We start from the raw sequence: 16377 nt of genomic DNA, 5'->3' as shown, positions 1-16377 counted from the left end.
TGTATGTTAGTTTTTACTCTGCAGGAATGTACATCTCCAGGGTTATTGGACGCTGCCCCGTTTTGATGAACCTGGTGTCAGTCGGGTGATTCCACAAGAGGCTGATTGGACGAGCGTATTGCTCTGAAAGCCTACATTTGGCACCGTTGACCGACTCGGCCAGCGAGAGTCAAAATTAGCAAGTGTACAAATATCCGCTGCTGTGGGAACTATCAGTTTCCATCGGAGTGGCCGGTCAATCTTTCTCTCCGCTCCCACTGTTGCTTGAGGAGGATAATGGGGGAGATGGTGAACTGTGTAATGCCACTAGCACTTCTCTGGCAGAAAAAAGGCATTAGGTTTGGGCGGTGATCCTAAGAGATAAGTCCTCACTTTTACTCATTACTCTTGATTTGGTCGAAATTGTAATTTAACAACAAATCGATCCACTGGTGGTTCTGACCTTTGTTGCAAGGCTTCTACTTTTTCCGTTAAAACGCCTCTGTGACAAGGGTTTTCCTGCTTCTATTTTTCCTTTCAATGACTGCGCAATGGGCTGGTGACGGATTCAGTGCTTCCCGTTGCTCTTTGTTATTGGATGCGAATCATGATGATGGTATTAGTATAGTCTGATTAATAACAATGAGTTATTTTAGAAAGTGTTATGTAGAAAATGCACTTAGGCATTCAACCAAATTTACCAGTTCAGTTTGCTCAGCCTGTAAAAACAGTTATATCACGTCCTCTGGGGCTTTGGAGGGAGCTTAACAATGTCGGAAAAAATAACCCATATGACATCATCTGTGTCATCGCTGCTTGGACTTGAAACGTTGTTAAATGTTTAATAGAAAGCCTGTAGTGGACACGAGCGGTTTGAAAAAAAGGGGACATGAGGGTGGGGTTGTGGGGTTTAGAGACACAATTGGGTTGCGTATATGGGAGCTGCAGGATCTCAGGCTTGTCTGAAGATAAAGAGAAAGATCCTCGTCTGGTCGTCTCTCAGTAAGATAGTCGACAGTGAGCAGACGCCTGCCTTCATTTGTGGTCATTGTCCATCACAACTGAAAACTCCTAAACAGCAGTGAGTCCCCTGGATGTACCGTTTTCCATCTTCTCTTACATTGAACAGTCTGATGTCACATTGTAGGGTCCTTTAAATATTTTCAAGCGCTCATCTCTCATTTGAAACTGTCAACCTGCAAAGTCTTCCTCAGCATTGTTAAAGGGATGTCCAAATATTCACACAGAATTTGTAGCAATGAGATTTTGAGCTTCAGGTTTTCCACAATGAAACTTTGCAGCTGACCTACTTTTTCAAAGCAACACTGGCATGATAAACTACTTCTGTTCGCGGCTATTTAAAGTGGAATTGGACTGCTTTCCTCATGAAGTGTTGGTTCCTTAATAATTTATAGTATTGAACATTATTGAGCATATTACTTCATCAAATTACACTGATATTACATTTGACGTATTTTACAACCTACCCTTATTTAAGTTACTCTGTCGCTTCCTACGTGACCAGTCAAGCAAATAAGTATAATGATGTGAAACAGAACAACGGTCCATAAATAATGACTGCATGAAATATGGAAGCAGAAGTCTGCAGGGTCAAAAAGCAACGATAATATCTGACTTTCAGATTTAAATTTTTTTAATACATAGCATTTTATGAGAGAAAATGATTTCATTTAAGAGCTGCTAGATATAATATGAATAGTCTGCAGAAATAATTGTTACCAATGTAATTTATTGAAAAAGCAGGTTTATGTATTTTTCTGTTTTGGGTCATGTTAAAAAGCAGCAGCTTAAATAAAGGTCTTGGGGGTGGGTTGAGGTTGTTAGCTCATAGATTCGAAGTCACGCAATTGAATCCTCACTCCAACCTTGTCGGATATACATAATTTGAAAGCACAAATCTTCATGTATTCTGTAAATTTGGCTAAATGTCCTTTTAAATTAATTTGCACTTTTTGATAGTAAACGTCAAAGACTTTCCATTCAGAAGACTCTATAAATCACTATAATCAAGCAGAAACAGGCAGAAATCATGTCATCATGAGTGTGTTACCCTTATGTTTATTCACAAACATGGAGAGCTTGTTAAGCTTTATGCTTCAAATCCATCTGAAACGAAGCAATAATAGATGCAGATATTATTCCAGCAAACCCAAAGCACTGCAGCGCTGATGGCATTAATAGCAGACGACAAAAGTTGATTCAGGCAGATGGGAGCTCCTAAAATTGTCAAATGGCATTGAAAAATGAACTACTGCTGAGTGTTGTGTCTACTGAATGTTACAAATATTCCTTTACGTGAAATGTAGTGTCACCCAGACTCCCCTCCCCTCCACTCACTTTGGCCACGTCTCTTCCGCCAGTTGCTTTCAGACATGCTGCAGGACAGACGTGTGTCTTAATGACATTTCGTCTAGCTGGCTGATAGCAGCTTGTGCCGTGCGTAACAGTGGACTGAGTGCTGCTAGTTTTTTCTTTCTGTGGTCTGTCACTCCAGCTTTGATCAGCTGTCACAGTCCTGAGCTCACAGTCAGACGGTCAAGATGGTTTTGAAGTGTCAGAATTATGTCTGCGGGAGGCAAATTTAAATGTGTTTTTTATTTGGTTGTTGCACACCAGATGTTTGACTCAGTGAGGCATCAGCTTGATTTGTAATGTAATTATTTTTCATGAGACGTACACCATGTGCATGATCAACGGCATCAGATATGCAGATCGTCTGATAGACAGCTGAGTGCATTTTGGTGTAGTGTTACCAGCACAATAGCACTGGGATCACTTTGTCAAGGGGATTAAATGGATTTACGTCCATGGATTAGAATGTAACCAGCTGGGTACATTTGTGAAAGAAAGTGTGTGTGTGTGTGTGTGTGTGTGTGTGTGTGTGTGTGTGTGTGTGTGTGTGTGTGTGTGTGTGTGTGTGTGTGTGTGTGTGTGTGTGTGTGTGTGTGTGTGTGTGTGTGTGTGTGTGAGTGATAGGGAGCTTTTTTTAAATGGTTCCTGTCAGGTGATACTGCTGTTAAAGGAAAGCTTCTTTTCTTCTGAACACTGCAGAATGAAACCTCATTAAATGTGGCAGCTGAAGATTGCTTCAATTGGGATTCATGAGATTTGCTTACACCGCTGGACACAATTTGTATAAATGGTCGTAGTGTAATCCTTCATCAAATCAAATTCAGGCAGAAGCTATACTCTGTTTTAATGTATCACAATTACGTGCTTGTTGTTCATGTTTATGTCCCTTTCTCCTCTGTTGGGCTTTAAAATTACATGAGGATAATGTAATCTGATCAGATTTAATTTAAGTATACTAAGACCTCTCAAGCTGTACTTAAAACAATACAAATAATGAATACTTGTTCCTCTAAATCAGATTGTGATCACCAATGATTACAGGAAGGTAATCACTATAATGCAGTGTTAATTGCATAATAGCCTTATACACAATCTTAAACCAACTTTAAAATTTTTACTCCTGAACAGGTCACTCACTGAATTTAAATGCAGTGCAATGAAGGATACAGTTACTGCACACCTCAGTGAACTCAGTTAATTAGTTATGGTAGCAAACTGTTTCAGTCATCTTCAGTCTTTGGGGTCTTAACATCAGCAAATGTTTCTTTCACTTTTCTCATGTGGTCACTTTGCAACTGCCAGCTTCATGCTTGCCTTGTGAGAATGCTTTTCCAGCAGCGTGCTTCTCATCATCCAGCAGACCTTTTGTGAACAAAGTGCATGTGTGTATATTCTCCTACAATATAATCTCATTTATCTAAATGTCCTGTTCCTTTTTTAAATTGGAAAATAAAATTGATCCACAGGAGAACACCTTTCAATCAATCTAAATTCCACCAGTCAAACCTAGATGTACATGATTCACGTGCACATGTGTTTGTGTACATGTTTCAGTCCTGAAGGGTTTGGATAAATGAGACGCTGCTGTTATTTGTAACATGTAATCAACAATATTTCACTCTAAGAAACCACCTTTAGGAAATGTTCGGAATCAGATCTCACTAAATTCTACTAAATTGGTGTGGTCATGTTAACCGTAAGAGTAAACTGTTTAAGTTGTCTGATAATTTGTTCACAAAGTGATTGATTTTGTGAATGGTGTCTGATTTGGAAGGGGAACCAGTGGTGATGGTAAGTTTTGGGTCGAAATAATCGCTTAAATCTGGGCAAGAAACCATTTTAAAGAGGTAGGAGTTTATTTTGTGGAGGAAACCGGGCTTCTGTGCCCGTCTGGTCGCATGATTATAGTAACTGGATTGATTACAGGACCATTTCTGTTTGTTTAGATATTAATTGGACATTGCATGCAAGTATTTTTCATGATTTCGCTTCATTGTTAAGTCAATATAATATAATCTCATTGAATTATTTTTTGCTTTCTGTTTTATATTTCATGTCATTATGTGCATATCTGCTGTTGTGATTTGAATTTTTAGATCTAAGATTCTAGAACAGTAAGCACTCAATGGCGAACAGAACTGCTGACTGACTATGTTTTCTTCTTATAGGCAGTGTATGGGCCCTCACACACACTTTCATTTGAGTACTTTGGCATGCTTCCAGGCACATCATTCCGTCAAAACAATTTCTTTCCCCACTGGTGGCATGATGTCTACCTCACCTGTTTGCTTTTCCTTTACCAATATGTAATCCTCCTCCTTTATTAGTGACATATTTTACGTGGCAGCTTCCTCACTTCCACAAAACTCCCTTTTGATTGCCAAAATTAATGTCAGGGCAATTTCATTTGGGAGGCAATCTCCTTTTTGCATTGCCAATACGTACTCACTGGTCTTTGCCTTCAGTTCTGTGACCAAATCACCTGAATAGATTTCCAGAAACACAAGACCCACACCGCCTGCTCAGAAACCTTAGCGGCATTGCTTTATCCAGCTCTATTTAGTTATCTTATTTTCTCTTGCAGTGGGTTTCATCACATGGAGCTGCTTTTCATTTAAGATAAACACACTGGGCATAGATTCCATTGAGTCTGTTGAAGTAAACAGTGGTTGATACCAAAAGTTACAGTCCGTAATGTTAAAAAATAATAACAAAAAGAGTCCAATGAATAAAAGATTTAATGAGCCAAACAGAACATGATGAACCAGCCTGGAGCCTCAACATGTTGTGCTTTTTATCCCCTCACTATCTCACGCCTCATGATCAAGACTGTTTCTTAAATCGTTTCACTGTGGTGCCAGTTCTATCTGCCACTAACAAAGAATTTAATTATTCCAGGTTATATAAAATATTCAGAAGGGCTCAGTCAGTTACAACTCTGTCCTGTAGTCCAGGTCAGTGTGCGACCCAGCAAGGGGGAACAACCAAAATAAAAGGCCTGTGCATAAATCAGCGTTCCCTCTGCAGAGGTTACAATAGGTCACTTGCATGTGATGTTTAATGCCTTGCATGCTGACGACATGCAACGGCCAGTACTAGTCTGCATGCTGCTTAATGAATATCTTCCTCTCTTTCTCTTTGCCTGTCTGTGCTTCCAGAAGACAACTATAGTGAAGGTGGGTATTTTAATCATCGGTTACAATTCCTGCTAAATATTATATGCCTGCACATTGTCATGGCTGAGACTTCTCAAATAAATGTGAGTGAATATTTTATAACAGTATTGGGTTCGATATAAGTGGAGTGGTAAGTCTCATTAATCCGATTTTCATTGGTTTTATTTTCATTTATTTATTTGAACTGGACATATAAATAATGTTTATGAAAACAACTTTTTGAGCATTCACATATTAAAAGCTTCTCTGATATTTAAATTGGTGTGTCGCATTGAAATGGGTAAAAAACAAGGTGATATTTTCATGCATGTTCACATTATGTGAAAACATTGCACACATCACTTCATTGAGATAACGTTGTGCTTATAATTAAAGTACATTTGAATGTAGTTTTGAAGAACAGGGTTGGATTTAGCTTTTCTAACTCTATACTCTGTAGTACTTTGAATAGACTCAGAGTGTTGCTGTTTTTTCTAAAGTAACCACTGGTTAATTGTAAATACTTAATACATACCACACTAATTCACTGCTAATTGCCTCAATACAATTAAGCACTGTTTTTGTTCCTGAGAGGCAGAACTGACTGCAGGATTGGCTATTAACACCGGTTTAACCAGATAAGTCAGACAGAAAAATATCATCTGAGACTTTAAAAGATCAAAGTGAGCTCCTTTTAGTGAAACTCCTCTTGAAAGGATTAGCTGGGAAATACAATGATTGTTGCTGAAATCAGAGGGAATACAAAACACAAGAATACCATCATGTTTCTGAAATCAATATTAAGAATTGGAAAATGAACATCTGGGTACACTAAATGCAAACCTTTGCTAATCTTACTGTTTGTTAATAGTCATCTCTATTATAAGCTGGCCACAGTTAGACTGGTTTTCCCACTTTGGAAAGTGTGTGTATTTTGTGTTTGGTTGAATGTGAGCAATGTGTTGTTGGTAAGTATATTAAAAAGTGTCAGAGACCTTAATCTTCCTCTACATGGACTTTTCACACAACACCAGCTCCTTTTTATTTACAAGATTGGTCACTTTGCTTGTCTTAGAATTCCAAAGAGACTTCTATCCATATTTTGAAACAACAATGACAATGTTTTATAGAAAGCACTGAAATTCACCACTTTATGGCTGGCAAAGGTTCTCCTTAACAAATTACTTTCATTGGCCCGGTAGCTAGCTAGCAGGCAGATTTAATGATACCAAACAGATACCAGCGTTTTCAGCTTTGAGATGTTCAAAGTGCTGGAGTTAACTGGCAACATTAAAAATGTAGGTGCCAAAACAAACTACGAATCATAGCAGGGCTGTTCATGTTTAAAATGACTGTAACACATTTAACTGTTAAAATGGCAACGTGACTAAATCATATGCAATCACCTCCTTCTTTTCTGTATGATGCAAGTATGACTCAAATATTCTGTGGACGGGAAACAGTCTGTATTTGTGTACAGGACCGCTCTTTAAGTGTGGTAGGTGGGATGATAAAAGGGCAACCTGAATTTAGATTTCTGAATGATGTCGAGTAAGTGGCTGATGATGCATTGCAACCTCCTTTGGTTGACTAAATGCTCATCTTGCTGACCCTGTCTGTGCATCCTCCTCTTCCTCTCCGTCCCACTTTTCCCTTATCCCGCTCCTCGAGTAACGCAGACATCTGCTGCGAAAGAGATGCCTGCGTGTTGGTGTCGCACAGCTTCCCATGATCCCTTGTTCTCTGCTGACTGTGCTCTCGTTTTCCTTTAAGGTCTGGCACACCTGATGATGGGCGACCAAGGTATGAGCTCTGTTCCTTTCTCTCATCACTCCTCCATTGTCCCTCCTGCTCCCATTGTGTTCAAAAATGTGTGTGCCTCGAACTCCCGTGCAACGCTCTGGCTTGAAGCTTCAGATATGGGCTGTCAATTCACTTATTTAAAATGACCTGGTTGATTTTTACATTCGTTCTTTTTTTTTTTTTTTCTCATATGACCCCTTTTTCAAGCTCATTTGGCTTCTTACTTCCCGCTCTGCTACCTGTGTAATTTCTCGACATATTTTCTCTCTGTTTAATTATTCACATTTACTGTACTTTCTTTTGTTTAATGGCGATGCAGCTCAAAGAAAGGGACACTTGCATTAACATTATTTGGATGTAATGCATGGTGGTGGAAAATAGCTAGATGAATTTTTAAGATAATCCTCATCTGTCCTCGCTTCTGTAATGCTTGTTGCGAGTGTCTGCACAGACGGTCTGTCCACTCTATCTTTATCTTTCCATTTGTGTGCTGCTGCATATCCTTATCGTGCGCCAGAGCAGGGATGTGACGTCCTGTTCTTTTGCTATTCCCAATGCAGCCACACATTTCCTCTCTCACATTTGCACATATTTGTAGCCATCAAGCCTCTGTCTCCCGTCCTCTGTCCTTTCTCCAACTTGACCATGACACTTATTTGTGTCTCCTCTCCTTTTGTTCTCCCTTTCTGTCTGGAATCTGCTTTCTTCATGGAACATTTCATCAAATCTTATAGGTAAAAGTAAAGGTACTACCCTTTAAATTCTCTGAATTCATTAAACTACGGCAGCAGGGTTTGTGGTATTATATACTCATGCTGAATGAGGTATATAAAGTCATTGGCATATTCAAAAAAATTGCTTTTCGACTATAAATGAACGTTTTCCAAGGTAGGTGCTGCTTTCGCTTTGCATTCACACGTCTAAGTAAGCTGTGTCACCTGTTCTTTTCTGCTTGATGCATGGGAATCATAAATGAGACTCACATGGGCACATGAACACAATAGTTGCTGTCCTAGTTCCAGTACACCACCACCACCCAGGGGTAACTACACTCTTTTTGTTCAACTCATGGGTTTTGGGGTTGCGGGTGAGGCTTGATCATGGTGTTGTGGGCCTCCCATCCTGGCTGTGATCCTCACCTCTTCTCCCTGTGGGGTAAGTGGACTTCTGATCTTTCCCATTTGACTCTCCTCCTCAGGGCAGAGAGGGGAACTTTGGTCTCTAAGGTCCCTGCTGAGCATTCCAGGTAAAACTTTCATTCTTTCCAGTTGGTTACTGAAGTAAAGCTAAATGTAATCAGTCCTCGTTAGCTTACAGTGGTGTGATACATTTGAATGTCAATGTGTGTGTTGTACTAACTAGAGAAAAACAATCAATAATACTGTAATTTGAAAAGTAACAGTGAACACTGACATTCAAGCCTCCATCTGCATTCTGAGATTTATTTTTCCTTGATTTTGCTTGCTCTTGCTTTGAGATTTCTTGTGTCATTTCTAGTTTCTAGTTATAAATAAGTACTTCTTTTTGGCAGATAGAAACTATTGTGTTGTGTTAAATGCTTATCTCTTATCATGTACTTGTGAAGCATCATCTGAACAGGTAAGTCCTCAAACTGACCTTTGGATGTGCACTGTGAAGATTTATATTTATGCTGATGTATTTTTGTAACATCAGATATTCTGCTGCTAGAAGTTTAAAGCTGCAGTTTCTGCTACATGAATATCCTTCACACACACACACACACACACACACACACACACACACACACACACACACACACACACACACACACACAGTCGTGTTTCCATCACTTCAAAGGACATTACGCTGACTTAAATTAAATTCCTGCAGACTTACTATAGCACTAACCACAACCACTACTTCACTTACATCAACCTTAAAACAAGTCTTCATACTTAAATGTATAAATTATGTTTTGGGGACTACACACACAAACACAGACACACACACACACACACACACACACACACACACACACACACACACACACACACACACACACACACACACACACACACACACACACACACACACACACACACACACACACACACACACACACACACACACACACACACACACAAATAAATGAAATTCATTGCCCATCATAAAATGTAGACATTGATTTTTACATCTCCTAAGGTAAGTGTCATTTCCATCGTCCCACTGGTCGCTTATGGTTCTGAAATTTGATGTATATAAGTTGGCTTTTCATTGCATGCATACATATTTGGCATATATTCAATAGATTTTTGACACAGAAATTCTACACTGTGGGTGTTTATAAAACTATAATTTTTTTTGCAGCAACCATGTTTAACAAAACTCATTATACTATAAACTGTAAAATGGTCTCAGTTATGCAAAAATATAATGTGGCATTTGCTATTCTCTAAACACAAAATTACAGAACACTGCAATGGCATTTTGCTATCTGAAGCATGAATGTGTACATGAGCGAAACTATTGTAAATCTAGTGATGGATTATGTAAACTATGACTAAGTCGTTGCTGCCCTTTGCATTAACTATTTCCACCAGTTACCTATTTAAATAGTGGAGTATCAGATACACTTTGATGCTGACTGGTGTTTTTATTCCACTCTATAAAGCTTCATGTGATACTCAGGTTTGTACTGCACTGTACCAGCCACCCAGCTTGGATGTAACAGAAGGAAAGCCACAGGGAGAGATTGAGATAATGCTGATGAGGCGCAAATCTGCCATACGTGGCACAATGCTTCTAATTTGGGCCATGGTTAGTTGTCCCCCGTGTCGTACAGTGTGAAACCTAGTCAATCCAGTTATGTACTGTGTGGTCACAAAGACATATCCCCACATGAGAATTAAATCGAGGAGTGAGGACAGTGCCTGTATTCATTGTCTGTTATATGCTTTTGAGAATATTGTGTATTATGTTAGCCCCCCTGAGAGTCCTCCCATGTAATATTAACCACTTGTATGGTTTATCCTCTGTTTCATGCCCGGGCCTTCGAGGACGGGCTTGTGTATGTGCGCTGCTTTTAGCTGGTGCACTGACACCAGATTACTAAAACCTTGTTTCCATCCAGCTCCAGAGAGAGCAGGGCATACAGTGGGATAAATCATAATACCACTGGCACACAAATCACCAGAGTATTTAATTGCTGTCATCACAATAAACTGCCATGTGCAGCTTAAGAGGAACTGCAGGCTGTGCAGACAGGCTTAACAGGTACAACTGGGCTATTTCTAAATTAGTATACTTGCTAATGTAATTGCTTTCACTTTCTAAAGATGTAAATCGTCCCTTTTCATCATACTGGTGCACATTCACATGGATTTCTGTGATGCAAGGAAGTGAATCCCTTTGCTAGTTTATTTGTTCATGACGTGCTACATGTCAAATTAAATGGATATTTAAAATGCACCGCTCCCCTGCTTGCCCATGTTACAGAAAATGGGTGTCGCAGACTTGTAAAGATAACAAATGCCTCCAAATGGTAACTTTGGAATTATCTTACAGGTTCTGCTAAATATTTTGTGTGAGCTGACATAGAAACTGAAAGTTAAATTATGAAAGGTGACAATTTTACAGCCATTATAGGAATCAGCGGGGTGTGGATATTAGTCATGTTCTCACACATGCTAATTGGCTGGGGTTTGTGGGTGTTAACGGTAAAGATCTTTACAGTTGACATGGGTAGACCAAAGATTTGTGTGCGTTTGTGAATAAACTGTGTGATTTATGAATGAATGCCAAGCCACGAGACGGTGACAACTCCATCATCAGTGTCTGCTCTAAATGTAATGGTACAGTATGTGGGCATTAGTAGTTTATATAAATAAATAACTTGCAACATGACATGCATGCCCATGCAAGACAGATACAGACCGTATGACAAAACCAGCATCACAAAAGTGTCCCATCTAATCCAGAACAGGCTTTAAAGCTTTTAAAGAAAAAAACCATCTTGTAAGGGGGTGTGCAAATGTTTTTATTTGTTCACGGCCTAGTACAGAAATGGACGGTACTTAAGGTGGGATTCAGCACCGCTCAGTGAGTAAGTGCCACAGGAGTGTGTTTAGGTCAGTGAAAAAGCTTCACTTTTAGTACAGTATGTGGGATTGAACCACCTATTTACTTCAACACGAGTGCAGTAAGATGTGAAAAATCATGCAAAGTTTGACTGCAGAGGTCATAACAGAGCATTATGAAGTTTCAGGAGTTCCAACATGTGAAGCTCCAACTCACATATTTGGACAAAAATAGCAACGCTGATACAGTATTTTAGAATATTTGGGGTTTTATATACAATAATTTGCAACCTCTCCTCCTGCTATCCAGTTGCTTGTTGCGAATTGTGTTGGCACTGACATTATTCTCTGTAACTTGTTTGTCAGGATTACATGCGACATAATCAATGGCTTCAAATTGCTTCAGTCTTTTGAACACCACAGTAGTTGTGCTGGAGGATTTGTCTCATATTAGATGGATTTTTTTAAAACTGTCAAAGATGTATGCATCGTAATCCTTGTTAAGTGAGGAACCACGGGAAATGCCTGCCTAGCTTTATTTGCATCTGGCTGGCAGTCGAGGCAGCACCAGAGTCATTTTGGTATAGTCTGGCTTTTAGACAGCATAAGTGACCTCACATGGGTTACGTAAGAGAGCTGAGAGCAGCAGAGCAGCGTGTCAAAGCGGCATCTGAAGACAATGCGGCAGTGCAGAGCGAGTTCGTTCCACATGGTGTTGCTTAGGGGTTGGCCAGGATACTCATGGGTTCCACAGTTACCCTTTTCCTTTATAGATGGCAGCAAAAATGTGCTCGTCGTCAGGGTATGGCAACTTTTACCAGGGTTCCCATGGGTCAGGGAATTTTAGGGAATATCAGAGAATACCATTTTTTTCCCCAGACATTTGGGCCAATATCAGGGAACTTTGGTTGCCTTTTATGAAAACGTAATATTTTCCATGTATAAAGCTATAACAGTAGTTAGCCAATTATTGTCAGTGTATGTTTGGTAGAATTAATGGTCACTGACAGAAACTGAAAATGTAGCTTAGGCTGTGAGCTTATTACCATTATTGTTAGATAAAGTCTTTCCCTTCGCAACCAGTATTTAGACATGTATTTCATTTCCTTCAATAGCAGCGCAACCAGAGGGGCATGCCAGCCCATTATTAACAGAAATGTTGCTGTTTCTTGTCTAATCAGCACAACAGCACACGTGTAAGGTGTATCAGCACATGTCAGTCAGAAATTATAATTACAACAACAAAAGTGAAAGATTTATGACAGTATTCATATTTTTATAATCATGTGTTTTGAGATTTAGGGCATGAGTGTGTGGGATATTGGTGATGGTGGAGCACTATGAAACAGGTGGAGAAGATTTTTCATTTGATTTCTTACAATGGTTACAATCAGAGAGTTGTCCATCTGAAGCCCATGGCACGTTCGCAATGGGAAAGCAACAAGTATTATTAAATTATATGGAACGGCATGTCAGTGCAACTTGTCAAGACTTGTCTGCCTTCTTTATCTGACAGGTAACACGATACCATGTGGTGTGCATTGAATCAACAACAGATGTTGCCTTTGTAGCTTCACATGAAACCTGGAAGACTGTCAGTGAAATTCATTCAGCTCTACTGACTCCCCCAGGATTACACTTTCTTAGCTTTAACCCCGACATGAAGCATGCTATCTGTGTGAGCAGTCTTTTCTTGGTGAATAACCTGTGCGCCAGATATTATGGCCAAAAAATTATGCAAAGCAAGACGTCCTTTATGGAGGGGTGGCACTGAGTGTTCACTTCCGAAGGTCCTGATTCACACTTCTCCTGAAGGCCACACTTAGAGTTAATAACACCTTTCAGTAAGTGGTCATCTGCACTCTCATTATGTAAAATGTCAGCTGAAGTGGTATTTGAGAAGCTGACTCAGAATGTTCAACAAAAACGCTATCAGGTTTGTCTGTAGGTCTTGGCGTAACATCGTCACCATCTGGTCTGAAAACCCCAATCAAAGAGCCTGGCTGAAACATATGCTGCATAGAAATCAGCAGCTCTTTGCTGTTTCCCAATCAGGAAATTATATTATAAAATCCAGTCATACAATTAAGCAGAATTTGGTCCATTTGAGATTAGTTTCTTATTATGTTTGATGAGTGTAAGATAAGAAGGTGATTTACGGTGAAGAAAAACTGCTAAAAAAGATTGAATACACAGCCAGACTCTTTCAGGACCAAGCCCTTTTAAATTTTTTTGTTGCCTTACAGCTTCTGTCATTGTCAATCAGCTTCTTAAGAGAAACTCCCTAAGAAATTATAGACATGAGTGAAAATGTTTGGCAAGGGTTGCAGTGTGGCTCAGTTCTACATTTTAAGTCTGAGCCACCATTTTTTTTCCACTTGTTTGCTGAAGTGTTTCAGCATTACCTTAATTTTTAAAAGCTTAAACAAGAATACCTGTTGATTGTCCTAAGGCATGACAGCAAATAAAAAGAAAGCAGGTTCCTCCCTTAAATATTTCAAAATTATTACATAGAAACTTAAAGGGAAAATTTTGTACTGATGTTACAGTTTGATCACCTTCATCAGCTGCAGGCGACGGACCGCTCAGGGCTGCTACTAAGATGTGTAATTGTTGCTCCATCTAAAAATAATTGATAGACGACAACAGAAACAATAAAGTGGCTGCATGTATTGTGAGTCGAGAGAGTACCACTGAAATTCTGTCACAACTAATTTCACATGATAATTACTCATGTTTCCAAATAACAATAGTGTAAAAAAAAAAAAAAAAAACAGCATTGATGGGAGAGAGTGAATCAGATGAGTAAGTGTTGTCATGATAACTGATTAGTAAGAAATGACAGGATATCATCATTTGCACGAGCAGGTGATGATAGTTTGATTAGTGATATGCAGAACAAATACTGTAGCACGCCTGGGCTACCGTGGGGGTTCCTCGGAGACACAGACGACCCGCTGAGCCACAAAGTTCGTTTTACGTTTGCTTTATTTATCAACACACACTTTGCTGCTCTCGATTCCGGCGCTCTCCTGCCCTGCCTCCGAGCGTCCGTCCAGTCGTTTCCTCCCTTTCCTCCTCACTAGGTCCTGCTCACTTATCAAGGAGAGAAATAATCACCTGATTCAGTTCAGCTGCGCCAATTATCCTTCTCCCGGCACTGTTCCCTGAACCACTCTATCAACCCCCCCCCCTCCGGCAGCTGAGCTAACCACACCCCGCCACCACAAATACATTGGCGGTGCTGTCTGTAATCTGATTGGACGAACCTTAAAAACCGTGTGGACTTTGAAAAATGCTGTGTACTCGACTAATTCTCAGAGTTCATAGCTATGAGGAGAGGAAAAGTAACATAGAGAGCATCCTTACCTTTTAAACTATAGCGGAGACACTTCATTTTCCAATTTAATGCAACGCTATCGTTTAAAAACATAATTTATCAACTGGAGAAACTGATACAGATTCTTATGTGTTCTTTTACATCTCTTCATCATACTTGCATCCCCCTTAAAATAATGAATGTCTTCATGTGACACCTCAACACGTTTCATACTTCAACAGGCAATGATAAGGTAGTTTATTTCATACGAGTAATATTCGGATGCTTAAAGGGGTTAAAACGACCCAATATTTCACATATCTGTATGATCAACTTGTGACCCCTACCATTTATAATGGGACCCCTTTTGTTGAGAACCAACAAACCCTCAAACAAAGAGAGAAGCCAATGATTGTCAAAACCCGGTTTTAATGAATTCATGTCATCAGATTTGTTTTTAATTTAGAAACATGAACGTAACTCAGATTAACAGATGATGGAAAGGCACATGGAGAGTACAAAAAAAGTTGAAAAATTATCTTTGTTGTTTGCATGAGATATGCACTTGCATAGAGTTAAATCTTTAAAGTCTCCAGTATCCAGTTCCAGTATCTCTGCATTGACTCTGTATGCAGTTGGTCTGATAGGGGACTCATTTCCTTGTTTCCATGTCGCACAAGTGACCTAAACAAACATCATTGCATTAAGCTGTTCTGCATTCTGAATTCCTCCCACTTACACCTCACTCATTACATACTAATTTACCTCCTTTATGCCGGGCATGCCTCGCTTACCTTTTTCCATACTCCACCCAGAACCATCAGTGTTTGTTACAAACAAGGCCATTTTGTTTGATGGGTCACAGAGGCAGTTTTCACTGCAACCGAGATGGGGAAACAGACCCCTTTTCAGTACAGAGAAAAAAGGCCTGTAATTGCCTGCCGTGAGATTGGTGTATCTTGACATGGCAGATTGGCAAGACTGCACTAAAGCGCCACAGATTAGTACATTACCACAGATTCTGCTCCTGAGGGGGAGGCAGGAGAATGACTTAAAGCAGACAGAGAGAGGCATTTAAAGAATGAGTAAATGGGCAGAGAAAGGGAGAGCAGTGCTATGTGGAAAGAAGAAGCGTGGTAAAGTGGGATTATAAAACAGAGGCATGTAAATTATAAAAGACAGAGGGAAAATATAGTGACGAAGGAAAAAAGAAAACACTCAAACTGCTGCCTGAAGTTAAATGTGAGGTTTCTTTTTGAAGAAAATTAGGTTTGTTTCGAGCAAACATTTTCATACATCAGACCTGCTTGCCTGATTTCCTGATAGACATGTTTTGCCTCTTTGTGCCAGTCTCAGCTTCATCGCCAGCATCACCAATCAAATAAGCTGTAGCATGTCTTCACATCACTGGACTGTCAGTTTTTTTTAAGGTTGAAGGTCGGTTTCAACAACGGCTTTGGTCCTCGCATGTATATTCATCAACGATAACAAAATCCAACTGTGGATTAATCGTTATCAATGCCTTTCCCAAAGAATATTTATTATAAAAGATGACAAGCGTATAATTTTTTTCCCCCGACCTAAAGAAAGGGCGAAGGAGAATGTAGAATAAAAAGGGTGGATCAATATGAACGAGGCTCATCTGGCTCCCCAAGTAGAGTGGAAGGAGATCTGCTCCAGATCAATATTGCTGGTCGATACCAGCGAGAGA

At 39.7% G+C, this 16377-nt stretch overlaps 1 protein-coding gene across 21 annotated transcripts in view; it reads left to right on the top strand.

Moving 5' to 3' along the window:
- Positions 1-16377, top strand: part of LOC138616130 (neurexin-1a) — a 245559-nt gene that overhangs the window by 12741 nt on the left and 216441 nt on the right. For 7 of the 21 annotated variants that reach the window (XM_069690215.1, XM_069690204.1, XM_069690205.1 and 4 more), the window contains exons 3-5: positions 5511-5528; positions 7281-7310; positions 8509-8556. The exons of 5 other annotated variants lie outside the window; for them this stretch is intronic. In XM_069690215.1, the coding sequence (XP_069546316.1) occupies positions 5511-5528; positions 7281-7310; positions 8509-8556 (96 nt within the window). The remainder of the gene's footprint in view (positions 1-5510; positions 5529-7280; positions 7311-8508; positions 8557-16377) is intronic. 9 more of the 21 variants (XM_069690216.1, XM_069690211.1, XM_069690209.1 and 6 more) reach the window with 5 other exon arrangements.

Source organism: Brachyistius frenatus, unplaced genomic scaffold, assembly GCF_029030835.1.
Source record: "Brachyistius frenatus isolate BFR_SWC_R1_liver_20210118 unplaced genomic scaffold, ASM2903083v1 Contig_8, whole genome shotgun sequence".
Classification (NCBI taxonomy): domain Eukaryota; kingdom Metazoa; phylum Chordata; class Actinopteri; family Embiotocidae; genus Brachyistius; species Brachyistius frenatus.
This window is presented reverse-complemented; position numbering and strand designations above follow the sequence as displayed.